At 38.7% G+C, this 27,321-nt stretch overlaps 1 protein-coding gene across 4 annotated transcripts in view; it reads left to right on the plus strand.

Annotated features, from left to right (window-relative positions):
- EPB41L5 (erythrocyte membrane protein band 4.1 like 5) overlaps nt 1-27,321 on the plus strand; it is a 52,594-nt gene that overhangs the window by 2,077 nt on the left and 23,196 nt on the right. For all 4 annotated transcript variants that reach the window (XM_030952077.1, XM_030952076.1, XM_030952079.1 and 1 more), the window contains exons 3-16: nt 9,439-9,543; nt 14,384-14,426; nt 15,555-15,633; nt 18,109-18,153; nt 18,465-18,517; nt 20,311-20,431; nt 20,832-20,919; nt 21,550-21,638; nt 21,815-21,884; nt 22,609-22,778; nt 23,243-23,349; nt 24,036-24,063; nt 26,270-26,312; nt 26,610-26,725. In XM_030952077.1, coding sequence (XP_030807937.1) covers nt 9,439-9,543; nt 14,384-14,426; nt 15,555-15,633; nt 18,109-18,153; nt 18,465-18,517; nt 20,311-20,431; nt 20,832-20,919; nt 21,550-21,638; nt 21,815-21,884; nt 22,609-22,778; nt 23,243-23,349; nt 24,036-24,063; nt 26,270-26,312; nt 26,610-26,725 — 1,157 coding nt within the window. The remainder of the gene's footprint in view (nt 1-9,438; nt 9,544-14,383; nt 14,427-15,554; nt 15,634-18,108; nt 18,154-18,464; nt 18,518-20,310; nt 20,432-20,831; nt 20,920-21,549; nt 21,639-21,814; nt 21,885-22,608; nt 22,779-23,242; nt 23,350-24,035; nt 24,064-26,269; nt 26,313-26,609; nt 26,726-27,321) is intronic.

Raw genomic sequence — 27,321 nt, forward strand, 5'->3', positions numbered from 1 at the left:
TTTTGGCTGCAATCACAGTTGTGCTGGTGTTGGAACTGCTGACTAGAAAGAAAGCCATTTCAAGACTGGCTGTTCCACACAGCTCTTTATTCCCTTTCTTTTTTAATCGTGGAATGTTTAGGTAGTGCAAGGAAGTCAGCTTGATTGAGCAGTGCTGTTGACATAGCAGAAATAACGCTTGTGATATCCTGAACCCCGAATAATCTGGAGTTAGAGAAACCCTTTGACATCTTTATTTGTGAAGTGACTGTACAGATAGGCGTTTATAGAGGGTGGTAAAGTCAATTTGTAAATCTCTGAAGCAATGTAATGAATATATCCAGTGCTGCTTAGTGCCTAGGATGTTTGATTTGAGGCCAGGAATGCCCGCAAACACTTAATAGCAAGAGTTAACACTTAAAAAGTACTCAAGTTTAAATTGATGTCTCTGCATAAGCAGAGCAGTAATCTTTGGAGCTGGAGTGGGCTCTGTAGGCAAATTCCTGGTGGCTCCAACAACATTTCTGAGGCTTTGAGAAGCATAAATTGAACCTGAAGAGGTGTCGTGACCTGCCACCTGGCCTATAAATCTCAGACCAGGGTGCAGTAGTAACTATTTACTTCTCCAATAAACTCTTTTCACTCCAGATTTTTTTCTTTGAAAGCCAATATAGATCCTTGACTGTGAACATCTGAGTTATGAGTAACAGTAACCAAATTGACATAGCCAGATGTGCTAATTAGAGTGCATCGTCAGTGGCTGACATGTACCAGTTTCTTCAGTGATTAAAGTACAATAAATTAAAAGTAAATTAAATGTTTCATTTCAGACTTCCTAGAGTGTTTATTCTTGTTTCTCCATTTGCATCATTCATATTTTGAGGTTGACTCTTGGAAAGAAAAAAGGATAGGGAAGACAGGGGATGAAGTGGAGGAGGGTACAAAATCCTGGCAAAGCAACATCACTTTCTAAAATGTAAAGCTTAAATTAAAAATACATGTGTATATTTTTTTTCTTTTATGAAACCTTTCTTTGAGAATCTTTTTGCTCTTTGAGTTAAGATCTTTTCCAAGACTGGTACTGTTACTTTGTTGGCAGTAAATTTGCTTTAAAATGAACTGTTTCTCTCAAAGAGGTGCCCCCTGCTCTGCCAGTTCATTTGTGCACAGTCGCGCTGTCCACCTAAGCACTGTGAAAATCTTTTATTAAAAAAATAAATAACCAAGCTTTTCTTAAGAATGAATCATTTAGCAAACAGGTTAGTTCACAGCCAGAGAAAGGGTTGTCTAGGCAAGAATGAATGCCATACCTTTTAAATCCATGGCTACACAAATACTTTACGGTGGCATAAGCTGTTGCTGCCACAGGAAGAAAAGATGTTGCTTTCGTTATTGCGTTTGTCCTTGTTTTCTCATACCCCTTGGCAGAAGAAACAGTATTTTAGCAGCCAGGCAGTAAGCTAAGTCAAGAAAATGCTGTGGCTGAAAATAATCAGTATAATTTTGTTATGTAGTTTCCAGCTGGAGCGATTCTCCAATCTGGTTCCCCATGTGCCTCCCCAAATGTGGTGAAGAAGCATTTAGAGGTGATACCAGGCTTAGGTTTGCTCAAAAAGCTGTTAAGCTCTATCCTTACAGTAAATTTTTTACTGAGAAGAGTATTCTGCATTTACAGTCATTTATATAATTGAACCTGAGATAGCTGAATTTCTCCTTAATGAAAAAAAGGAAAGGCGCAAACAACAGCAAGAAGCAGCCACAAGGGACGTTGCCATGTAAGCCAAACACATTTGAGTGTCATTAAGTAGCAAAGACTGATATTTTATCAATACTTACAATGAGACGGAAGGGATGGGTTGTAAATGATGGAGCTGAGATTTAACTTACTAGACACAGAGCCAGGATTTGAGCAGTAACTCTGCTTTTTGTCCACTGATCTTATCTTTGGTGTCTGTCAAGCCACTTAATCTTTCTGCTTTTCCATGTCTTCTGTTGTTTTTAATTAGAAAAATGCCTGACTTGAACTTTTCACCAAAGCTGCAGTCACACACAGTACATAGACTGGATTCTTTGCAAGAATCTACTCCTTTTGTAGCTATGTCAATGACTGAAGAATGTCAGTGTCATGTATACTATTTACTGACACCTTGGTATGTTCAAAATGGGAGGCATGAACTTAATGCGAGTTATCAGTGGTTTTTTGGGGCAGATTGAATGATGTCAGATTTTTTCCCACACCTTCATATCAGATTTAAAGTTGCTTTTTGACCTGGTAGTTCTTCTCTTACCACTCTTTTGAAGCTTTGCATTCAGCCATTTTTACAGATTTATGTGCCTAGTGAAACACTAAGAAGCTTGTTACTTTGTTAATCTTAAAAAAGTTTTTATAAAGTAGATGTTGTCTGTAAATGCTGCTGTGGATGTTGTTCATTATACATTCTGCTTTTCTGTTAACTTGAGTTAAGCTTGGACAAATGTCAGGTTGTGCTTTTTCTTCCCATTGTTTAAGATCCGTGGGTGGAATGTTTACTGACTAGTATGAGTGGTGAGAGGACAAGAACTCTGTTTTGCTGACATCCCTTATCTTACTTTTCATCCTGTTCCCATGCAAAACTAAACTACATCTTCCCCCATTGCGCCTCTGGAATTCCCAAGGCTCAAAAGCCATGAACAGCCCTGGTTTATTACCTGAGGATTCCATCAGCTCAGTCATACCACTCTGGTCTGTCAAGGGAGCCCCTCAACAGCTGGAATACCAGCTCTCTTGGTGCTCAGGGTTTGTGAGGAAAGACAAGTTGGTGAGAGGGAACTTGAAAGTACAAAAAGTTTTCATCTGGGGTCACTAACAACTTATGAAATCATTAGGAACAAAACTGTCAAGAGTTTGAAATGAGAGAGCTCCAGAGGATTTTAAAATCAAAATATTTTAAAATTATGTTCTCATTTACTCAATTTTATGCTATCCATAGTACTAATTGGGGGAGGGAAAAGATAACGTAGATAGGGGGAGAAATGTTAATATAAATAATGTAAATATGGACACTTGAACTATGAAATTTTTGGATTGCTTTTTATGGGGGTGCAAGGTCAGCCTTACAAGAGAGGCAGATACTAAGTGTAGGGTCTTGTGGAAGCAGAAGTGTACTTTGTGGAAGCCAGCAGTGTTTCAGTAAAAAAACCTGACCCTGCCTAACCCACAATTTACATAATCTTCTCATGGATAATGGAGTTAATTGTATTCCAGTTTCTGTACGTGCAAAGTTTTAGGTAAATGCTTCCTGGTGGTATAAGATGAAAGACAGAAATTATGAGAATGGATGCTCTCTCTGAGTAGTTTTTTATCTTGGAATATTCCTTACTTACACATGCATGAAATTTGATACGGAGGTTGCAAAATGAGATGGTTTTGTCCTTATTATAATGAAGTATCATTAGAACAAGGTCTTGTATAAACCAGTCCGGTGGTTGTGTGTAATAGTGGAATTGAACTAAGCTGTTTAGACTTTTGGAATATAGAACAAGATGAAAAGAGGACTGTATCTGTGGTGACTATTTTAAATAAAAATAAAGAAATCTATCTGGAATGTGAAAATCATTAACGAGTGCCAGTGGCTTTTTGTTTGGAGAGAGATGATTTGTGTTGATCTGACTGCAAGATCAAAGATGCATTGTGATAGTTGATTTTACTCAATAATCCACTCTGGTTTATTAAAAACTTGTGGAATATTTATGGCCATTTGCTGAATATTTGTGGATGTAAACATGAAATACAAAATGCTGTTCCTGGCATGGATGCTGATTAAGAAAATCTAATACTGCTAAAAATGCTGGAAAATCAATCATCAAATAAAATGAGTACTCTGAGTGTTCAAGGCTGACCTCTAAAGTTTCAAAATAAGCTTAGCTGACAGAAGTAGTAGTAACATAAACATTTGAACGTGCCCCTTTTTGTGTGTGCTAAGGCTATAAAGTTTTGGATTAAAACTTTATTTCCCTGTGTGATCTTCTGTCTGAAAGCATTGACATGCTTTTGACTGTTTGCTTAAACTTCTGAAAGAGCTTTAGGGGACTGAAAGTGGACAAAATCATTCATGAGCTGCAGCAGAGGTGCTGCTGTCTGTGCAGTGGGAGGGGGTCAGTGGCAGTGCAGGGTGAGCCGGTGCTTCCTGGGGTGCCAGACTGAAATACGTGCTGAGATGGAGCCCTGGCCAGGGGATGCTGAGTGCCTGTGCCCTGTGAGCAGCACAGGCTGCCTGCACCGCGTCCTGCTCGCAGCCCAGCCGCTTCGGGGCCATGGCAGGCAGGCATTTCAGTCTCTGTGCAATGCTCCATGCCCTGGCACTGTTGGAAAGGAGGGAGGAAGGGAGCAGCTGGCAGCAATCTGTGCTGCTTGAAGAGAAAATTGTTTGGCCTGCAGTGTGCTGCCAGAGTGTTTCTGGGGCTTGTGCTGCAGGCTGGTTTAGTTGCCTGAAAGTTTCACGTTCTTAACTCACAGCGAATTTTATCCGGAGTCCTGCTTTCCTGCTGAACTGCCTCTGCAAAGAGCTCAAAGGCTTGGGACTCTCTGGTGCTCTTAATCAGAGTGCTCATGAGAAACCTGCAGGTGGAACACCAAATAAAACTGAAATGTTTGAACATATAATAGGGGGAGGCATGTAATCTGTAAACCTTAATACTGAAGAAGCAATGTGGATATATTCTGTATTAGAAAGAATTAAAAAATTGATTAAATCAAATTGGTAGTTAGAACATAAAAATTTTCAGGAAGTTGAAACAGAGACTTCCATAAAACAAACTGTCAGACATGAATGTTTTGAGTCTTTGTCTTATGTAATAGGGTCAGTAAGCCTGAGCACAGTACATTAAAATCCTCCTACAATGCACTCTAATGAATGTACAATTAGGATGGGTGTTGAAAAAAATTTCTTTGCTATGAAGATGGGAAATGCCTTCTTTCTCCAGAGAATAAAATAACAAAATATTTAATCCCAAATGCTTACCTCCCTGTACTTGTGAGACACTGAGTAAATACAAGAATTGATAAGCTGTCTCTGGAGGTAGAAATTCTCTCCAGCCTTCCAGCCTGCAGGGTTTTATATTCACTTGTCAAAAACTGAGGAAACCAGAGAAAGAAGCACTAGAAGAACTAGTGTTTTGCTGCCAGTGACATCTTTAGATGAATGAGAAAGTTGACTGGAGAGTTTGGAAAAGTTATTTGTAGGAGTGGTGCTTGGTTGTTGAGGAGAGGAGCAGCTCCATTTGTAGGTCAGAACTTAAAGCCATAAGAAGATCAGGGTGATACAAATAATGTGTACTTCTAACGCTGCCTTTGTAACGATAAGGGGTTTTAACACTCCAATTCTGCAGCAAACTTTAATGGTGTTAACTGTAGATACCTTTTGCATGATATTGATATGAAATCATCTTCCTTTAAAGCTCACTGTTGAAGCTTAGGTATTTGAAACCTGTGGTTTCAGAGAAGAGGATTTACTTCATTTAAAAAATGGGCAGGCTTATCTGCTGCTTCTGTGCTGCTGTGGTCTGCAAACATGCATAGGTGACATCCTAGCAACTGGGTAGCTGTAAATCCTGAATAGGGACCCATACCTTCTGTGTGTGTGTAAATGGTGTATTTCTAAGGAAGCTCGTATGCATATGAATGGTAACCCTCCTGATAAGTTGACAAAAACCAAGGAAAGTTTTTGCCACTTGGTAGCTATTGAAGACAATAGCTACTGTTATTTATTGTTAATAAAAATATTAACGTGATCTTCTGTAGAAATCTAAACAAAAAGTACAGCTGCAAAGATGCAAAGAATAGTATGTTACATGACGGTAATGCTTATTCATCTATTTTTTTCAAAGTTCATCTTGTATAAGGCCCTCAATTTCTTCACAAAGAAATAAACAAACAGGAGGGATTATTTTCTTATAAGTATTTTAATTAGTAGATTTATTAGGTGGGTATTTTGATCTTGGGGTTTTTTTTCAAGTTCTGGAAAAAAAATACTTTGCTGTGATGTTAAAAACTTGAAGTGAGCCATTCAGCTGGTGCCCACCAGCCCAAGCTCCTCTGCAGTTACTGTGAGCTTGTGTTGCTCCTGCAGCGCTGCTGTACTGGCTGCTCTAGTACTGAAGGGGGCTTTGACCTTTGATCAGACCGGTTTGGAGCACCTGGCTGGCTTCTCCTCATGGATGCGTGTCCATGAAATAGGAGACCATGAGAAGAGGGTATAAATGCTGCCTTTCAGGTTTTAGGCAGTGGCTGAGATGCCTGAGCCGAGGAGAATGTGCCGGGATCGCCTTACCCCGGCAGTGAAGGCAGTGAGGGGACAAACCAGCGCGCCGAGGTGAACACCCAGCCGTGTTGCTGAGCTACCGGGCTGAGCCCAGCCTGTGTAACACCCACTCAGCCAGCAATTGCAGTTATTAAGAGCAGCAGGAGATGTCATTAGTTGGGAGCATCCCTTTCATTGGGAAAACGGGGGGAGGGGGCGGGGGCCGTGTGATTCATTCCCAAGTGATCAGAAGATGCTTTTATCCAGTGTGGCAAAACCAGGAGAGGTCCTGCCCTATGCGTATGGTGTATTTTGTTTACATTTTCCTGTTGTTCATTCTCCTGCTGTGAGATGTTTGCTGTTGCTTCCTAGAGAGAATGGCAAACTCTGTAAATCAAATAGTCAGGTTATACTGAATTGCAAATCCATGAGAAGTTTAATTTGTGCCCTGAAGGGAGGACCAGCTACTGGCTGGACTGCTTGTGAGTGGAGTTGTTAATAGTTCATCAGTAACCATTAAATAGTTTGAAAATATTTGTCCTTTGAGTGTAACCTGAGCTCTGCTGTAAGGGAAAGAAAGGAGAGGGGGGGAAAAAAGCAGAGGACAGCAACAGGATAAAAATGTCACTTTCACAGAATCACAGAATATTCTGAATTGGAAGGAACCCACGAGGATCATCAAGTCTAACTCTTAATGGCCTATACGGCGTTTGAACCCGCAACCTTGATGTTATTAGCACCAATGTTGCCATAAGAAAGGGCAATTTTTTACAAGAAATGTAATAAAAGTGTATCTTTGCTCTTTGAAAACTCTTGAGATCTCAGTTTTATTGAGTACAAAGAAATTAATTTTGATTCATGAAAGTTGACTGGTTACAAAGCATTAATATTTTTGGTTGCTATTTGTTTAAGGAGGAAGGACTTAAGTAAAGTAAAGCATATGTGACACTTCTGCTGACTTGCACCAAATACAGCTGCTGATGATTTAAGTCATATGCAAAGTAGTACATAATTAATTCCATGTTGACAGCCCTGGTGATTTAAGTCAGAGAACAACCAGAAGTCCTGCAGATCTTTCCACAGCTGCTCCACTGCTTCTTCAGGGGCTTTATCCCACATTAGTCTTTTGGAGTCCAGTTAATCTTCGAGTCCTCTGCTGAGATTTCTGAAATGCCAAACACATTCTGAAACTAATCTGACACTGCAGAAATTGAATTTTCGCTCGTGGGTAGTCTGAAGTAGTATGTGTAGTATTCCAGGCTGGAGTCAAGTGCTTCTGTCACCAGCAGGGAATTTGTCCGAGATAACTGGTTAATTGCACTTTTTAGAGATGATCTACAAAGGAATTGAGAAGGATCTCAAATGTTTTGCTCAATAAGGGAAGATTTTCCACTAGTTTTAGACAAGCTACTGAAAGCTTCATGCAACATAGAGTCTTTCTAGTTTTTCTAGTTTTGCTGTTGCAGGTGCTGAATTGATTGCACTTGTATTATTATATTAATGTTTAAGTGGAAGATATCCTGTGTTGAGAAAAAATATCAACAGTTCAACACCTTGGTCTTTCGAGACTGGGCCTACAGACTCTATTAATGAAAGAAAGGTACGGGTTTGTATGTGTAGATGGTTTTCCTTAAGGTTTCTGTTTGAGTTGGTGTTTAATAAATCTGTTACTGCCTGAGAAATTATTTTTTCCACAAAAACCAACAGAAAATACTTTGAATGAATTTGATAGGTTGACATTTAGTATTTGTATTATACAATGTTTTGTAGATGCTGTGTGTTTGTGAAGTTGCCTGCTGGCCCAAATGCCTTCCATTCCTGCTATTCTTCCCAGTACCTGGAAAGAAATAACTGTGTGAGAATTTGCTTAGACAGCCTCTGTTTACAGACTTTTTTTAGGATTTTGCTTTGAGCTGTGATATGTTGTGTTGGATTTAACTGATCAAGTAAACCAATGATGGTGATTGCAAAGTTGAATATAAAATATTTGAAGATCAGGGTAGAGGAAGGTGACAAGAATTACAGCATGCAACTTTACTTCCTTAGGTATTACTTACTGATTAAACCAGATTATTTCTGAGAACAAAAATTTGTCTGGCTCGGAATTTTGAGAGCTGTACTAAATTTGCTAATTACTTACTTACTAAATATGTGCTTAGAAAGTTATCCCATTTCTCATGTTGTGAATGTATGAATATTGAGGTAAAATATTGCAAGATGGTGGTTTTACAGAAATAGAGAAACCCTTCAGCTGCTGGCAGAGTAAGCATAAATAATGTCTGCGTTTCATTGCATTTAATTTTTTTTACACTATGACCTTTGATCTAATAATTTATTAATGTATTTTATTACATTTAAGCATCTTAGGTATAATAACTCTTAAACTATTATTTCCATTTATTGTTATAAAGGAGCTCACAGCATGAAGAATATATATTGTGTAGAAACTTCTCAGTGCTATTTATGTGCCTTCTCTTTAAAAGCAGCTGTTTAATTTTTTAGATCATCACTGTAAAAATGATGTTTCCTTGGGGCTAGAGCTGTTTTTTTAATAAATTATGTATGAGCATATGAGCTGGCTTTTTGCACCTGGAAGTTAGTTTTATGAACTGAGTTTTGTAAATGCAATATCTAAATGCTGTTTATTCAAGTTGCTTGAATACTAGGACTGTTTCCTAGTAGTTGTTAAAAGCACTTGCTAATGGAATGCTATCTCCTAATTCAATAGGTTTTGCTACCTGCTTCTAAACGGGTGAAACACCTAGATACCAAACAGTAGTAAATTCATAAGCAATTTGCTTGGCTCCTGAAGTTTTCCAGTACATTGGTTATTGCAATTGTACTGGCTGTGTTTCCAGTTCTATTGAATGTCAGTGAGTAAGGAAATACTAAAAGGAAAGATGATAAAATGACATTTTAACACTCTGTTGGCAAGTCAGTGTTGACATTTTCCAAGAAAGGAGATTATGCAAGTTCTTTATGGATATTCTGTGTTTCTTGTGGGGTGTGCATTTGCCTTTCAGAAAAGAAGCCATCAGAAAATACAAGGGGGTGAAAAAAGGTGTCCACATTATATTTTCAGAAACTAAATTTTTGGAATTAGAATATAATGTGTGCAGAGAAAAAGGTAGATGCTACAATAAATCTACCTGCCGTGTACTAAGTCCCGTTATCTTTTCAGAAAAAAGCCAAAGGCCAGCTCCTGTTTGAGCAAATCATGTATCATCTGGACCTTATCGAAAGTGACTACTTTGGATTAAGGTTCATGGATTCAGCACAAGTGGCAGTAAGTAGTTCTGCTCCTTTTTAAGCAACAGTGTAAAAGTTGAATCCTAATACTGACAAAAATGCTATAAGAAAGCTGCCTTTTGTGAATTAAGTTTTGTGCAGAAGCTCTGTAGTGTGTGATTTTCCATGTCCCCAAGCTTAATTCTTCCTCCAGCACTCTAACATATGACCATGCCTGTTGTCTCTTCCTTTCTTGTTTCCACTTGTTCCTGTCACACTCTGTTGTCACTAGGCAGGCTGGTCCAGTCAGACCCCAGAGCCTGGTGTGTGGTGCAGAAACTCTTGGTGCTGATGATACAGAGAGGATGGAGCAAAATCAGATTGTGTGTTTGGCCCTTTTGTTATGTGCTGTACAGAGAGGAGAAGGTTTTCCTTTGCAAATGCTGTCAGCTTTCTTGTCAGCAAGTCACCTTGTCCATATCTGCTTGCAGGAGGGGTATACCTTTGATTTGTTCAAATCAGTTGTGACTCAGACCTGCAACTATAAGTTTTTAGGAAGCTACAGGTGTGTTTGTATGTATCAGTTTGAGTTGAGGGTTCTTCCAGGCCCAAGTTGGTGTTTTATTGTGTGTTTCTAAAAATGTAACAGGTTTTGAAGTCAGAAGCAGAGCATTGTCAGTAGTAACCACAGTTCTTTCACTTCTGGGCCATGCACTTTTATATAGATACTTCTTATAGTCAAATATTTAATCATGCCACCTAGGGTAGCTGCAAGTTAAGTGAGCCTTTAGGCAAGGAGTGTTTTTTACTTTGTCCTGCATCCCTGCAACTTAAACTTGTATTCACTTAGCCCAACATCCCCAGGTAGAATGAGATTGGTGTTTTCCTGCTGCATATGTCAGTCTTATTTGTTAGATGTATAACCTAATTGGTTTTGTGTTTCAAGGCCACTTCAGAATTATTTCATGCTTAGGACGGCAGAGGGGAAGCACAGACAGTTGAGCTAAATATCTGAATTGTTCAAGGTCAGCATACAGAAATGGAGGCAGTGATGTATATTCCTTTATTTCTGTGAAGATCCATGTCCATAACAGTTTGAAGGTAATCTCTTAGTTGTTGCAGCTTTGTACAAAGGCAAAAAAAAAATCCACAGACTTGAACCTTTGAAAGAAGCTAACAGCTTTGGATGCAGTGCTCCACCCCAAAGCACTTGTAGCCTGATGGCTTCTTTCCAAAATTATTGTGATCAAATTTTATGCTTAGCATGTAATTGTAAAGATTGTGCTCCTCAGAGAAAATTGTTGGTGTTCTGCATCTGAAGCAAACTTCAAGGCCCCTGGGATTAGCTGCTGGTGGTCTGTAGTTCCCAGTAGTGAAAGTCATCTTAAACCCCTTGCAGAACAGAAACATTTAACACTAAAGAGAAAAAGACCATTACACTAACAGATGGATGGCATTCAGAACCACGCATACAACAGAAATGAGAAAATAGCCTATTGCATACCATTTTATATGTCTCAAAATCATGTTAGCTGTGCTCAGCGTGTGCGTTCCAAGATGCTGAGTATGGATAGTGAAATACTCTGTTGCATTTATCTTTTTGTTTCTAAAAAGCTGTAGTCTGTATGGTTAAGGTATCCTAACTCAGTTTCTGCTGTGGCTTCTGATGTATTTCCCTGTCTCCAGGATCTCATAAGAGATCACAGTGGGTTAATTTTAACTGCTAGAATTATCTATATGATAATTTTTTTCTCTCCCTGATCTGCTAGCAAATAAACCTATTTCATCTTGAAATGTGTTAATAAGAAGTAATCTTTTCTGCCACAGCAGTGGCTCATGCCTTGCTTTTGTCTAGCAAATTATTACTGCCAGTCCAGAGAGCACGTGATTGAATATTTGATACTGCACAATCTGCCAGGTACAGGGGATTTCAAACTCTGTTTGCTTCCTTTTTTTAACTATGTGTGACTGAAAAGCAGCAGAGTAGAGATAACAATCTGTTTAAACTGGACCTTAATGATGAGCTGTGTATAATGAAGCAGAAAAGATTGAATTTTGCCAGAAGAGCTGAATGCAACAGCCAAAGATAATTAATTGCTTTAAGAAATGAAGAACTGTTGCAATAGCAGCCGTTCCTGCAAAAGGAGCTGGCAAGTTTTAGCAGAAACCCAATCTGCAGCTGGAAACAAAGAACAGAGACTAATCAAGTGACTTGTCCAAGATTATTCAGGAGACCTGTTAAATAGTGTAAGAATCCAGTCCCTTACTGTAGACAGAATTGTCCACTGGCTCTGAAGAATATAATCTTTCTGCTACCCAATTTAAATCTAAGAATATCACCATACTTGCTAGCTACTTTTATTGATACAAACTAGCAACACATAGTTATACAAAAGTTTTAGAAATCCCACACTTGTTTTAAGTACAAATAAGTTTTCAGTAGATCTATTGTGAACAACTGAAGGATTGCTTTTTTTTTATTCTTTTCTGCTGCTGACATGATCGCTAGTTGGGTGTTAAAGATTTGCTAGGGAGTGGGGGAAACCCAGATAATGGAAACTACCTGACATTTTGGATTTTAGTATTCAAATAATAGCTTCTTTAAAAATGTTCTTGAAACCATTAGTGAAGTGAAGGAATTGTTGTTTCCATGTGATTTCTGTGTTCACTCTAGTCTGCTGTTCAGGAAGAGATCAGTTTTAGCCTCAACATCTTGTCTAACAAACCTATTTGCCCAAACTTCTTGAAATGTTGCTGTGTGAGGATTTGAGGGGGTTTTGTATGTGTTTTGTTTTTAATTTCTGCAGCAGCAAACTATTTTAATAAGGACTTCCAGTACTCTGCGCAGTCTGTTGTTTGTAATGCCTTCTGTTTAGCAAACTTTATCTCTGATTTTCAGCAATACACTGTGCTGTGCAAACCCTCATCAAAAGTAAACTTCTTTTCCAGGTCCACTTGAATTCCATTATAATCAGTTGGAATAAATCTCAAGTTTCTTGACGTCTGTGTCTGTCCATTCATGTGTTGGTTTTGGGGCTGGTTTTTTTGTTTCATTCCCACCCCCACTTAAAAGCAGTTCTGTTTCCCTTCTCCCTTGCACACCATCACCATTGAGCAGAGCTCCTGTGGGCAGCAGCAGTCAGAGCCCAGCAGAGTGAAATGCTATCGTTGCCTGTCGTGGGCCTGCCTCTCTGTTGCCTTCCTATGGAATGTGGAGGAGATGAGAGAAAACAGGAGGGAGATGAAACAGGGGGCACAGCCAGCCCTGGAGCCTAGACAGGGCTCTCCTTGCCATTTCAGTATCCAAATCACCTGCAAGCCTCCAGCTGTGTAGCTTAAATATTTTTTTGGTGGAGGAAGGAGTGAGTAAACTCTTACAGCAAGTGAGTTTATGGAATAGGAAAAAAGATTATATGATTTCCTTGTAGAAAAAAAATTACTTAACTCCCATTTCACTGGTAGCGTAAGCAAAATTTATGTAAATATTTGCTTCATTCCTCCTTAAGCTTCCTGCTTTATTTTAAAAATGTATTAGATACATTTCAGATAGCTCTCTGTAACTGCTTAGTTTGAATAGGCAATGAGAGCATTCTCAGCTGTGTGCACAGCAGCAGCAGATGGTTTAAGCATTCTCATCTGCAGCTAATACAGCAATCAGTCACAGCCCGGCTGTGTTGCAGGCTGACTTCAGCTCTCTGCAGAAGGCAGGGCTGTTCTGGAGGCAGGAATGTGTTTACACTTGGCAGTGCAACCTGAAAATACTGGTTCTTTTTCATACTCTTCTTGCTTTTCTGTCCTCCCTGGAGCTCCCTGTGAACTTCATGTCACACAGTTTAACAAAAGGAGTCTAAGTATATAAGTCATCTGTATTAGTTGCAAGGTGACATTTGGGATGGATCTGATGAGGTGTTGTTCCCTGGGCATGGTGAGCCATGCAGGACATGGTGTGTAAGGTAGTTGGCTCTGGCTGTTGAGTCAGTGCAATTATGCTGGTCAGGGTGCTGTGTTTCCTGTTTAGGTGAGTCACCTCCTTTGGAGGAGGGAGCTGTTGGCCCTGCACAGCACTAGGAAGGAGATCTGTCCCACTAGATGTTTCCAGCTTTAACTTCTGCTATAAACTCTTCAGCAGTGCGATTATGTGCAATTATTTTGGGGAGCATAGTGTACATGTGTAGGTATTTCGATCTGCCAAGTATAGCTTTTTCACATGCTGTTGTACACAGTGTAAGTCAAGCCATTATTTTGGCTTCTTGTCCAGTATATAGCTTATAATTAGCATTAGTAGGTGAGGCAGTAACTTGTCCTCCCATGTGACAGTTGCTGAAATGTCATCCGTGAATAGATTTTTGAGAATTAGGTAGAGCCGACTCTGATGTTGGGACACAGACAGCTCTGCTGTTACTGCACTTGAGTCATCAAAAGAAAATGCTTGAAAGCCAACAATATTTATTTTGTCTCTCCCCTTCCTGCCCCAAGTAAACATCACACACAGCTGAGTGCCAGAGTCTTCAGCTATGATTTATGCTTCTCTGGCTGATTGTCACTAGCTGGCCTCCTAATGTGTGAATTAAGTGTTTGTCTGGACAGGATGAAAATCCAGTGAAGTGGTTTGCTAGTATGTTTATTTTTCTTTTAAGTAGACAGTGCTGTCTTGAAGATTTGGTTTAAATAAGGTACTACAGGATGTTTCTGTTGTTCAAAACTGACATTTTGCATTACAAACTTTGAGCAAAATGATCTTCAGCAAGCACAGAAAGCTATGAATTGTGAAACATTTGAATTAGATTGTTTTAACAAACTACTTATTATTCCAAGATGGTTTTCACTGACACTTCCTTTTTTGTTCTTTATGGGAGATTTCTTTATTGATAATTCAGTGAAATTAATTTATTTTTCAGCATTGGCTGGACAACACCAAAAGCATTAAAAAGCAAGTTAAAAGTAAGTGTCCTTTCCATTTTCTCTCGGTACATTGTATTTAACATCCGGAAAGCGCAGCCAGTTGAAATGGGTGGTGGGGGCAGTGTCCTGTGAGGGGGCAAGGGTGGCGAGTGACAAAAGCCCAGCATGGTGCTACTGATTGTTTAATGGCATCTTCCCTCTGTAGCTCATACTACTTTATTCTGATGTTCTTAATTAAAGATGCTATGGACTCATTAATTATAATTGAAGTGGAGTCAATGCAGCTGAGGATGTTCTAGTGTTTTGGAGCATTATCCTGGCTATAGGAAAACTTGTCTTGGAACCTCATGCATGGGGCAGTCCTGCGTACTTGAATCTGTGTCCAGTCCATCAAGTCCTCACCTGCTGCGCAAGGCTTCAGTGTGGCCTGGCTGTGGCAGTGATGTGTACTTGGGGAAGATGTTGTTTAGCAGCTTCCTTGCTCTGCACTGTGGGAAGTCTTCAGGGATTTGTGGTGTTGTTTTAATGCAAGAGAGGTTTTGGAAGCAGTGAGAGAGAGAAAATTCCTCCTGTCAAATGCAAGAATCAGCGGAGCGATGCGCGTCTGGCGTTTTGAAGAGCTATTAATCCACCCTTTTGCTGAATTAACTCTTTAGTTTCCAGAAGAGATGTTTCTTCCCTAGAAGGGTCTCTTAAATTCCCACAAAGTATGTCTATAAACTTCTGTGGAATAGAAGGGCCTGAGTTGTCAGCAGTGAGTATTTCCCAGAGCCCTGGGAAGGTGTTGCAGAGACCAACAGCATGCCTGAAGGTTTAGTCAACTGTAGAGCCAAGATGCTTAGCTTTTGTGGTGATGGATAGAGCCCTTAAATATAGGGATTAACCTGGATTCACGTGCTCTTGGCAGGAAGAATCACATTAATGTGATATGATCATTGGCTTGTCTTGTAACACATAAAACTGTTTTGTGTGCATATTTAAGTGTCCTTTCACCCTGATGTTCCTCATGGGTTTCCCTGGCATAAAGCAATTCCTGCCTTAAGACCTTGTGTAGAACATAGCCAACCAATTTCAGTCAAGTTTTGTGATGTGATTCTGTGTAATAAATAAATAACCTGTCTCATCCTGTAACTGTTACTGCTGTCTTGCATGAATTCTGCTTTGCAGTTGGCCCCCCATATTGTCTGCATTTTCGTGTAAAGTTTTACTCATCAGAGCCCAACAATCTACGTGAAGAGCTAACAAGGTAAGAGGGATTTTGTGTGTGAGAGGGGGACCCAAATAAGGCCAGGGAAATGTTTTCCATAGCATTTATTTAAACAATTTGGAAAATTCTTTAGAACTACTTGCTTACTTGGCTTTTTGTAAATATAGTTTTCTTTTTGTAAAGTGGTTCTTTTGTGTGTGGAGATAAATGTGCTGTGACACAGAGAGATCTCAATATTTATATATGACTTAATGCACCATTTTTCATTAGGCAGTTTTGGCAACTGATCTGAGTAGCTTATACACGATGGACAGAGGTTTTCACTGAAGAGAACGGACATCATTCCTCTGTCTTTTTTTTTTTCTTAAGCTGTTAGTTTCAAATGCATGCAGTCATCCTGTCTCCAGGCAGAAAAGCATTGAATTGCAAGTTAGAGGTTCTCTTTGAAAAAAGGAATTTCAGTTAGCAATTCATTGCATGTGTGGTCCTCAAAGAGCTTATGGAAAGTAGTATTTTACTGCCATGCTGAGCTGAGTTAACACCACTATAGGTGTAGGTTTGTAGTATCAGGTGAGCAGCAGTTCCTCTTGATTAAAGCATTTCACAAATCCATTCATAGAACTGCATTTCTGAATGGGCTGAGACAAGGAGGGGAGCTTTGAAAAAGAGCCCAACCTACCACCTGTCAGGAGTACAAATCTGTTGTAAGAGACAGCGCTTCCTTGCGTTGTTACCACTGCTGCTGATCCCTTTTGGAGAGTAAACAAAGTTGTGTTTTCATGATAGCTGTAGACATTTCATACCTCAGCCATTTGTAAGGGTGTGAAGTGCATTTGTTTGTTGTTCAGGTTTATGTCTGTGTGGATCTTCAATCTGCACTTTAGCCAAATCCCTTGGAGTGCTACCAGGAAGATTATAGTAGCATTACCCCTTCCAGCCATATGTACCCTGTGCAGCTTCATGTTCACATGTGGTAACATAATGTGGTAACTGCTGCTTCTTAATGCTTTCCTGCTGACCTGGGAAGAATGTTTTACCTCCCCATACATGTTCCTGAATAATCATTTAACTGTCTTTAAAACCAGCAACTGCAGACAAAATTCAGACCTGTATCTGTATCTACTACTATGGAACATTTTCATCGAGCTTGACTTGAGTTCTGCCAGTCAGACCTTGCTGTGCAAGTTTTAGCTGGGCAGACCTGAAACCTGAGGGCTTTTAAACACTGTCTGCCTGCCTAGCTAATCCCCCAGAGCAGGACAGCAGCAAGTTGTCCTTCTGTCTTGACACAGTGTGACACCTTGAAATAGCAGAAGCAGTGGGAAGCAGAGCTGTGCTGTGGGTTATAGGTGACACTGGCAGGGGCTTTCCCAGGGTTCTGCCTTTAAACAACAGGACACTCAGCTGGAGCTTCTCAGCTTCCACAGGTGCAGCTTGCTCATGTTCTCAGCCAGTGGTCATGGAGCACAGCATGGGAAGTGCCTGAATTGTGTGGAAGTGTTATGTGGCTGATAAGCACAGACGGGTCACACCCACTACACACTGGAGGCCTGTGTTCATTTTCATATCTGGGGTCAGTATCAACCAAATTTATTCCCCATGCAGAGGCTAGTGTTCAAAAGGTTTTGGTTAATTAATGGTTTGGCAACGTATTTGTGGACTTCTGTGGTACCTGTAGGAAAAACACCTGCACCTCTTTTGTGTCTGTGTATGAAAGAGTGAGGAGACACGGGCACATGTTGAAGCAGAAGTTGTGTGTAAGGTTTCTGGGAGTCTGTGCTGGAATTCAGACTGGATACCATGGTGGATGCCAGTGTTTTATACTTGATGAGAGCTCTTCTCTTGTTAAAGGAAAGCTGTGTACCATAATGGAGCAAAGGGCTGCTCTTCAGAGGTATTGGAACAGAATAATTGGTATTGCACACCAAAGGGATTCATAGTCAATATTTGCCCCACTTCTAAGCAAAAAGAGTAGAGGATATGCAAGGCAGTGTAGGAAAGCTGGCTCTGAAGGGTAAACAAGTTGAAAAGGCTGCAGCCTGCTATTTATTTTTAGTCACTTTGCAGTCAGCATTCCAGGTTAGATTTTAACTAAGCAATCCATAGTAGAAACATTTGTTTTTTTCAAGACTTAAAAATAACCATTCTTTTTTGAGGTTGGTATATGTATGAATAATGAAGGGAATGTGGAAGATGCAACTTGTTCTTTGCTCAAGTAGAATCAGAAGAGAATAAAAAATATATTTACTTCAGTACCCTGTTTATTTTTCCATGCAACACTGTAGTTCAGCTTTTGACAACTTGTACTTTTGGGTTTGCTTCATTTGAAATGCCTGCAAAACACACAAACCCAACTGATAAAGCCTTGAGAGGTCATGGTGCGGTTTCTTTCGTCTTGGAAACTCATGTTAAGAGTAGAAAACATTTTTATTTGTCAAGCTCTAACTTACTCGTGTTATTGAGTGACACATTAGCACTATTACTCAATGACTTATTTCTTATTTAATCCTACAGGTATTTATTTGTTCTGCAGCTGAAACTGGATATTCTTAGTGGAAAGTAAGCAGCCTTTTAAACCATTACAGTGTGTTTAGCATAGAGTTTATTACATTTATATTTGAATAATTAATAAGTTTTGCTTAGTAGTGTAATGTTATTTTTTTCCTCTAAAATACTATTGTTTTATGCATGAATATCAGGAGAGGAATGCTTAAATAATGTATTGCTTATCTCCTGATAATTTTCTGAAAACCTACCAATACTTTTAAATTTTCTTATCCCAGACATTTGCAGTTTCTTACTGTCAGTTACATAAGTTGTCTGCTAATGGTGTCAGTTCAGGTTTTAACAGTGCATTTCTCTTTTGGCAGATTGGAATGTCCTTTTGACACTGCTGTCCAGTTGGCAGCTTATAACATGCAAGGTGAGTAGGTGCAAGAAAGGAAGGGTGAAGTTGCACAAACAGTTTTGTGTAGACTCTTATTAACTGTCTAAAAAAGTCTGTCCTTGTTATGTCCATAAAATATTCTCTGCCCAGCCATTAGTGATCCAGTGTGAAATGCAGATCTTTTAGATTGTACTTGTGCTTGAGAGTATATACAGAAAATTCTCAATTCCTCAGGAAGCAGAACAAGGAGGTTCTGAACACAAACAGCTTTGCCCTAAAGTTGTTTTCTCAGGCGCTCATGTGCAAATCTGTCCACTTTCACAGAAGATACGAGGCCTGCAGCCTTCCTGAATCACTTTGATGTAGTAACACAGCTCATTACTTTTTCATCATATAGGTTCTGTCAAGTGTTGTCTTTGTTGTCCAAATCAGATAAAAAATTGGTTTTGTTTGCACTGTGTATAAAATACCAGCTTTTGACTTCCTCTTATTTGTAGGAACATCTTAATGCCCTATGTCTCATGCTTATACTTGAGTATTCCAGGTTGAACTGCACTTGTTAGGATTTCAGATCCTTCTTCAGCCCCAAGATGTGATATACTCTGTTTTCCTCAGCTATACAGCGCTGTGTTTGAGTCATCTGAGATTTTATTAATCAGTTGTCTTTAACTTTCGATTCCAGATGAAAATGTGTTGTTTGGATGAGGGTGTGATGTTAACAAATGTGAAGTTTCCTATGGTTTCAAGCAGAGGAGCTCACAAAAGAAAGAGGGAAGGCTTGAAGTTTTAAAAAATGCCTCCTGCAGTAGGCTTTTGGGTCCTTATTGAAGCATATAGATATATGGATATATGGCCTTATTCAAGCCAGTTGATGTGCCATGTGTTTGGGCCACACAAATTCTCCACACAACATATATCTTATGAATCTGCTGTACTTACTCTGCATGAGACAGGACTAAGTCACTGAAATTTGTTCTCTTACAAGTATTTTTCAAAACACTTTCTTCTTTTCATGCAGGAAGTGCTAATGGCCCTAAATCATGTGTAGGTATAAGAGTTGGGATTAAACTGTGAAGACACTTGCCTTTTTAACCTGCTCTTTTGTGTGGAAGGAAAGCAGTTAGAATACATTCCACAGTTAAAAATATTAGCATTGTTAGAGCCTTAAGATACAGGTTCAGTAAATAAGATTTTGGAAAAACAAAGTGATCTAATTAGGCCGTATAGCCACTGCTTTTTGTGGTGGTCTTTTCTTTTCTCTATCCACAATGAGGCCTGTAGCAGGGCTTTAATCTTACTGTCTGACAGCTGTGTACTTTTATTTAAATCAGCTGGAACCTAAGCTGGCTTTGACAACATTCCTTTGAACAGAGGCAGGCCTTTTAGTGGGAGTAAATTATTATAGAACTACAGACTTCCTCAGTCAGCATTTAAAAAAAAAAAAGAAAAAGGAGGGGGTGAAAAGACTGTTATTATGCTTGCAGCATTCAGAATCCAAGAAATAGAGTTTTCTATCAGTAAAATAGTAAATCAGTACATTTTTGTAAAGGTTTCTAGTTGTCAATTTCAGCATTTTAGATATTTATCTGTCTTTAAAACTGGACTTGTTAGCATCTGTGGGAGAAGGAGTTGTATTTTTGATGTGGCAAACCCCTTGACTGGTATGTTCTTGTATGTTTTCTACATAACATCTCTGGATATAGGAGAAGGAACACAAAAAGAAATTTAATATTTTAGACTAACTAGAAAAGTGTGCAGAAATTCTTCTGTCTGCAGAGATTTCCACTGTGTTTATTGAGAACAGTGCCTGACAGTGTTCTTTTTTGTAGCTGAACTTGGAGACTATGATCCTGCTGAACATGTCCCTGAGCTGGTGTCTGAGTTCAGATTTGTTCCCACTCAGACTGAAGAGATGGAATTAGCTGTTTTTGAGAAGTGGAAGGAATGCAGGTACTAGATCTTCCAGTGAATGCTGTTTGCACTGATTTTTCTGTGAGGAGAATCTATTGAAAAGATACTGCTGATGCTTCTTCTGTGGCCTTGTTCAGAAATAGAATTTTAATATGGTTCTGTCCTATTTTGTAAAAGAATATAATGTGATAAATGAAGCTTTTCAAAGGTCTGAGTAAAATGATGAGGTACAAAATCTTGAAAAACAGTAATTTTTGCAGCAGCATGTTCAGATTAAAACTTTAAAAAGTGACCTTAATCTTCAATAAAGTGAACAGGTGTCACCAGTGTTTACATTTTTCACAACTTTCAGGAAGTTCTTTTCCTCTTTCCTCATTTACCAGTTTTTCCTTTCTGTGCTTTTTCAGGCATCTACCTAACAGCAAAAATTTTATTTCAGGGGCCAAACACCAGCACAGGCTGAAACTAACTACTTAAACAAAGCTAAGTGGCTGGAAATGTATGGCGTAGACATGCACATAGTCAAGGTATGTTTAACCACAGCATGGTGACCTTTGGAAATGACAGCGTTAGTTTTGTGTTGCATTTCAACACTAGTTCTGCTTTGAGGGGGGAAAGAAAAGGAATATTGTTCTCCTGCAATCTATATAATAAGTGATCTGGCTTTGTGTCAACATTCCACTCTTTGGTATATGTTTCTAGAAGGTATAACTTGAGTCCAAGCATATCTGCTGTATGTTAAATCTGTGATTGATGTGGAAGTATGTACTACAGTTTGTATTTAGACTTAGGAATTTTGTGAAAAATCATAGTAATTCAAATTTGCTGGGGTGTAGTCAGCTACCAGCTGAAGAACTACAAATAAGCATAGATCTCCTGTGGAGACACAAGTGCAGCAAATGCATAAGGATTTCTTTATTACACAGACAGATCAAGAAACTTTAATTTTCCTCTTTAGTCAGCCTTATTGAAGGGTTGCGAACAAGAAAAATTCATTACATGAGATCATCAAACTATAAGAGTTTTGTTGTGTAAGATAGCAGACGTGTGTAATTATAACACTTTGCTCGGACAAACAAATTACATTAATCACTCTAGTAAATTGGATAGAGGGTAAAACACAAAAATGAATCTAATTTTTCTTTTGTGGCAATTAGGCAAGAGATGGCAATGATTACAGCCTGGGACTAACACCTACAGGAGTTCTTGTCTTTGAAGGAGACACAAAGATTGGTTTGTTTTTCTGGTAAGCTCTCTGATTGTACACTAAAATCTGTTCTCAATTTTGGTTCTTTTGCTTCTTTTATGATAGCAAAAAAGAAAATTGTTTGGGTTGCGAGAGCGCCATGAATATGAGTAACTTACTTTCTCAGTAAGTTACTGAAAGATAGACATAACCTGCACTTTCTGTTCATCTGGCAGGCCAAAGATAACAAGGCTTGACTTCAAGAAGAACAAACTCACTCTGGTTGTTGTTGAAGATGATGAACAGGTAGATAAATATCTGTTTAGTTAAATCTCAGTCTTGATTATACACTACTAATGTACATACTCCTAATCTTTCCTTATAAGATTTATATTTAAGTTTAAATATAAGTTTTATATTTAAGTTTTGAGAATTAATGTGGATGCCTGAAAGATTTTTGATTGTGGTTTGTGGGGGGAGGAAGGAAATGAAGGGACTTAAGTAAAAGGTAAACTTTTCTGTCATCCATTTTTAAAAACAGAATGCCTGGTGAAACTAGAGCAGGTACTTTGGAAACAGCGTGCATTGCGCAAGAAAGTTTTAAAAAAAATTCCACATACCACATTTAGTAGAATGAATTACTTAAGCAGGTTTCAGAATTGTTTCTATGGCGAAGAAATTGCCTACACCTGAGACAATTAAAAAAGTGAGCATTGGTAATTTGAGAAGATTAGATTTGGAAGTGAAACCGTTTTAGCCTCATCAGCAAGTACCTTCCTGTTGTAATAGTATCTTCCAATTTGTAGTTATTCAGAGGTTTGTTAAATATATGGACTCCAGCCTTTTCCAACTTTAGACTATAGCAATTGTTCATTATAGCTTCTGCAAATGTTGATTTTCCTGCCTAAAACATTTTTTAAAATATTTATTAGGAATCATAAAAACCAAATTTTATTTGGCTTGTATGGAATTTTAGCTTGGACTTACTCAAGCCCCTTGTAAGTTGTCAGTGTGCTTTGTGTGCTTTAAGGGAAAGGAGCAGGAGCACACTTTTGTCTTTAGACTGGATCATCCCAAAGCCTGCAAACACTTGTGGAAGTGTGCAGTGGAGCACCACGCCTTCTTCCGGCTCCGGGGGCCTGTCCAGAAAAGCTCCAGTCGGTCTGGCTTCATTCGCCTGGGCTCTCGCTTCCGATACAGGTCAGTGTCACTGGCACTTGGCACACACCTCCTGGCTTTCCTTGCTTTCCTGGATGCTGGGGTTTAGTCCCTTTATCAGCTTTCTCTGTGACTTTTGGCAATATTACTTACACTTTATTCTCTCCTAGAATTTTCAGCTTCTCCCAAAACTTGTGCAGTGGGATCACAGAAGTATGCAGAGGGCACACATATTTTGACAGCAATTTAGTATTTAAAAAGTTATTGCTTCTGCCATTTGTCTTGGGGAAATGGCGTGAAGAAGAGAATGTTTCTAAAACTCTTACCCTCTTTTATGAAAAGTCTTTTGAGGTGTGAAGTTTGGGATGTTTTTTTAGAACTGACATGAGATAGTAACCTATGAATTTAAAATAGAAGTCTGATGTTTTTATGAACATTATCTCTATTCCATCATTAAAAATAAGCGATGTATTTTACTGCTTTGCACTCTTACATGGCATTTTTAGTGGGAAAACAGAATATCAAACCACAAAGACCAACAAAGCCAGGAGATCAGCATCCTTTGAAAGAAGGCCCAGCAAGAGATACTCAAGACGAACCCTGCAAATGAAAGGTAAAAGAACTTCCATTCTGAGAAGTATAATCCAATGTGAGAATCAGGTAATCATCTCCATTAAAATTTCTGGGTAGGAGTTCTCCTGTAGCTGTTTGCCCTTCTCTTGAATTTTCAAAATTAGGTTTTCTTTGACTTAGTTAAGAGATCTCATGTATTTATCAGAAAAAGCTTGTGTCCAAAGTATGTCCAAACCAGCTTGCCCATGAAAGTTACACAGTAGGTCTTGGTATGAAGATGGAAAACTTGGACTCAGCAAACAATGATATATTAATTAGGGTACTTTTGATTTATGAATTGAGTTCAAAATTTTTGTCACTGAGATTTTTTTCATTGTTGTTAGGAGCTGTCCTTTGTTGTCATGATCTGACAGCAGCTGATAGCTTGTTTCTGACTCCCACTCTTGCATAGGTCAGGTGTGACAGCCATGTTTGCCTTCAGATACTTGCTTAAATCTGGCTTTGGTTTGCTCTTCAGATTTTATTATTTTATTTTCCAATTTAGATTTTTTTTTTCACACATTATACTTGAGATCTGTGCAACTTTTGCTCTTTTGTTTCAGCTTTTGCTCTTTTGGTTGCCTACTTTTAGGCAGTGCTAGGCTATTTTTATTAATCATATAATTAATATTTAACTGGTAACCTAATTATAAATTAAATTTTAATTAATGCTTTATATTTTTGCAGCATACACTGCTAAACTGGAAGAAACAAGGTAAGATGCATTCCAGTGTTTGAATTTCTGTCTTTGGTGTTTGGCACCTGTACTTGAGCACATGTCTGCAGAAGGAGGATATAGTGTTGGACTCTTAATTGTGGTTTAGCTGTGGGTATTGTTTGCTTTATATAAAAGCTAGTGTTCAAAGCAAAGCTTCTGTGTTGCTGCATACAGGCAATTTTGCCAGACTTGCTTACTAGCTAGCCAAGAAGTTTGTTTATTACTAGCTATAATTCTTGCTGGATATGAGCTGTAGTTCATGTGCTGCCATGTAAAGAGATCAGGTAAAAGTTTGTGAGGAGGTCTTCTATCTGAAGTCTGCCTGCTCCAGCTGTGTGACTGAAATACCTCATTCAGTGAAGGTCAAAGACAGGGAAAAGACAGTAAAATGAGTATTTTTGAAATAAATTGATGGGTTTCTATTCTGTATTACACTTGCATTTATTTTCATGCATGATCAACATTGAAAGGGAAGCCTTTAGGTTCTTTATTTTTCTACTAAAAGTTCCTGGATGTGTAGGTTCATACTTGCTGTTGCAATGTAAATTACTCATATGTGTCTGAATCATATAATTTTCATACCCTTCCTTAAGGGAAGAGAGGAAGCCAGGTTAAAAAGAACTGCCTGGTAGTGAACAAACTTAGGTCACTCAGTTCTGGTTTCTGTCCTTTGCCTTAATTACTTGTGAACACTTCAGTGAGCAGTTGCAACCAAATTACTTTTTAAAAAGTAGATATTCGTAGATATTAAGCACCATGGTGACCACCACAGAATGCCAAAAAAACATTTCAGAACAACAGACTTAATGCAGCCCAACATTTTCTGTCTGCAGTAGCAGGGCTGGTTCTTGCATGAGAGCAGAAGAAGTCTGGAAGTGGGGAGACAAGGCTACAGTGTGACTTGCTGTATTGTTTTTTCTTTCTATATAATGGGAAAGTACTCTGCAAAACTGGGTGTCATTGAGATCCTCTGCATGCAAAATGTGCCTGTTTCATTGGTGCTCTTGTCACACTGTGTTGTCATGCCCTTCCCCAAGTTTCAGGTTGCTTAGGTCATTCTGAGAGTAGGAAGAGAAACTTCATGTGCAGTTTCTCCTCCTGATAAGACTGCGGTCTCCTGATCTGTGCTTAGGTGTGGCACTGTTGTGTCTCCACAGCAAGCTATGCCATTTCTGAAACTCAACACTCCAGTGTTGCTAATTGAAATGCATCATGAAAGATGTATGCTGCTCCCTTCTTTGTGTTAACCCAGCACAGGAGAATGTGCTAGTCAGAAGACACTCCTTAATATTTCTGAAAATTCTGGGGTAACCTCCACATTCTCTCAACAGAGAAAGGGGGAAGGGGGAAGCAGGCAAGGAACAGCTTGTTCAGTGTTGACATAATGGTGTTTTAAATAAAATAATTCTCAAGAGTCACTGAAGTAAATACAGAAATCTATTTGAATTGTCAGCTTGCCAGGTTGGATAGCTGTTATCCAGGGCATAAATCAGAAAATTAACAGGTCGTAAGAGATGGGAACCTTTTTTAAAAGGCTACAAGTCTGGGGAAAAATTTTGCTTTGCATGAAATCTATAATGCATCATTACTGCTTTTAAGTCTCTCAGAAATGTGCAATGTCTCTTGCAGGTTCAGAAATCATCAAGAATGGGGATATGGGTCTTATTTAATTCATCAAATATAGTAAATATTTAATAACATAAAATTATTATTAATGCTATGCTGAGTTGCTGTGCATGTAAATTTGAATAGCTGCTTTTAAGTCCATCAGAGGTTGTATGCAGAAGAAACTCTTTAATTTTTCTGATAAACTCTTGTGATGTGAAATGTCAGATCAGGAGGGTTCTAGTTATGGAACAAACATCTACAGCATATAGGTTAGCTTTTCACAGTGTCACATTTTTCTGGCTGTTCTAACTAAAATGATACAATTTTTGCTTTAGAAGTGCCTACCACATCTTCCTACTGAATCAGGAAGACTTTTTAAATCAAACTGGTTTAGGAAAAGAAGAGTTAAAAACAGATGAGTTGCAGATAAACTACAGCTGGAACAGAGAAAAAACAACTTGATACCCTTTGTGAAAAGAGATTAATACTTCGGAAATATCTTCGACTGTTTCATTCTGAAAGTCCTTAGAGTTCTACCAGCCTGCAAAAGCAGTTTGTTGATCTGATTCAGTTTTAAATTATTCTTGTCTTTCAGTGCTGCAAACAATGCTGTTATCAGCCAAACTAATGGATCACAAGTAAGGACTTTCATTCTTTCTAAAGGCAATTTTCCTGTGTCTAAATAGATTTGAAGATTTTGTTATTTGTTCTTGAAATCCAGTGATTGACCAATTGAATGTTGCAGTTAACTATTAACTGTGTACAGTGCTGGAAAAGACTGGGCATAGATATCCAGTGTTAGGGAAATAAGGGAAGAAAATTGCCTCGCTTTAGCTTTGTGCTTAAGAAGAAGTGTTGCTATGTTTTGTTCACTTTAATGTGTCATCACTTCATTAATGTGTATATAATAACTTGTCTATATTCTGTCTCTAAAGAGCTGGAATGCAAAGCCAAACCTACCTGTCCTAACAGCGGTTCCTTCTGCACCAGTCTTAGTGGAAATAGAAAACCTCCCAAGGAGCCCAGGAGCCAGCCAGCAAGATAAGAAGTGGTATGTTAAGCTGTGCTGGGAAATGAATTCTGATTACTTATGCATGATTCAAGTAGCTTTTCCTTTATCTGTGCTTAAATAAGCTGCCATCTTTATATCTCTAATGTAAGTTGACAATCAAGTTAGGGATGATGCAGCTGATTTCTTCCTATGAATTGTATGTGGAGAGGTGAGGACAACAGGCTTAGTCACTGCCAACCAAAAGAAAATTTCTTCAGGGGCTAAAGGAATTAAGGAGGACTAGCATTTTAAAGTCTTGGAGAGAGTTCAGTCCTTCTCATTTGCCATAAGCATGTAACTCTTTGCTTGGTATCATGGGGTCCAACGACTTAACCTTGATCCTTAGATAATACAGAACCTTGTAAACTGGTATCCTTGTGAATTGTCTTTTGAACCTTTTGAAATAGGCAAGCTGACTTTTCTCATGTGCTTGTGTAGAATGGGAGCTTGAGGAAAATGACACAAGCTGAAGATAAGAGCTTTGATTTCATGTAATCAGAGTATTTGTTTTATGGATTAGATGCATCTCAAAATGAAGAGGATTTGTTTGAAGATAGATAAATGTACACGTACATTTATCTCTTTTCTTAAACTAA

Source organism: Camarhynchus parvulus, chromosome 7 (assembly GCF_901933205.1).
Source record: "Camarhynchus parvulus chromosome 7, STF_HiC, whole genome shotgun sequence".
In the NCBI taxonomy this organism is placed as follows: domain Eukaryota; kingdom Metazoa; phylum Chordata; class Aves; order Passeriformes; family Thraupidae; genus Camarhynchus; species Camarhynchus parvulus.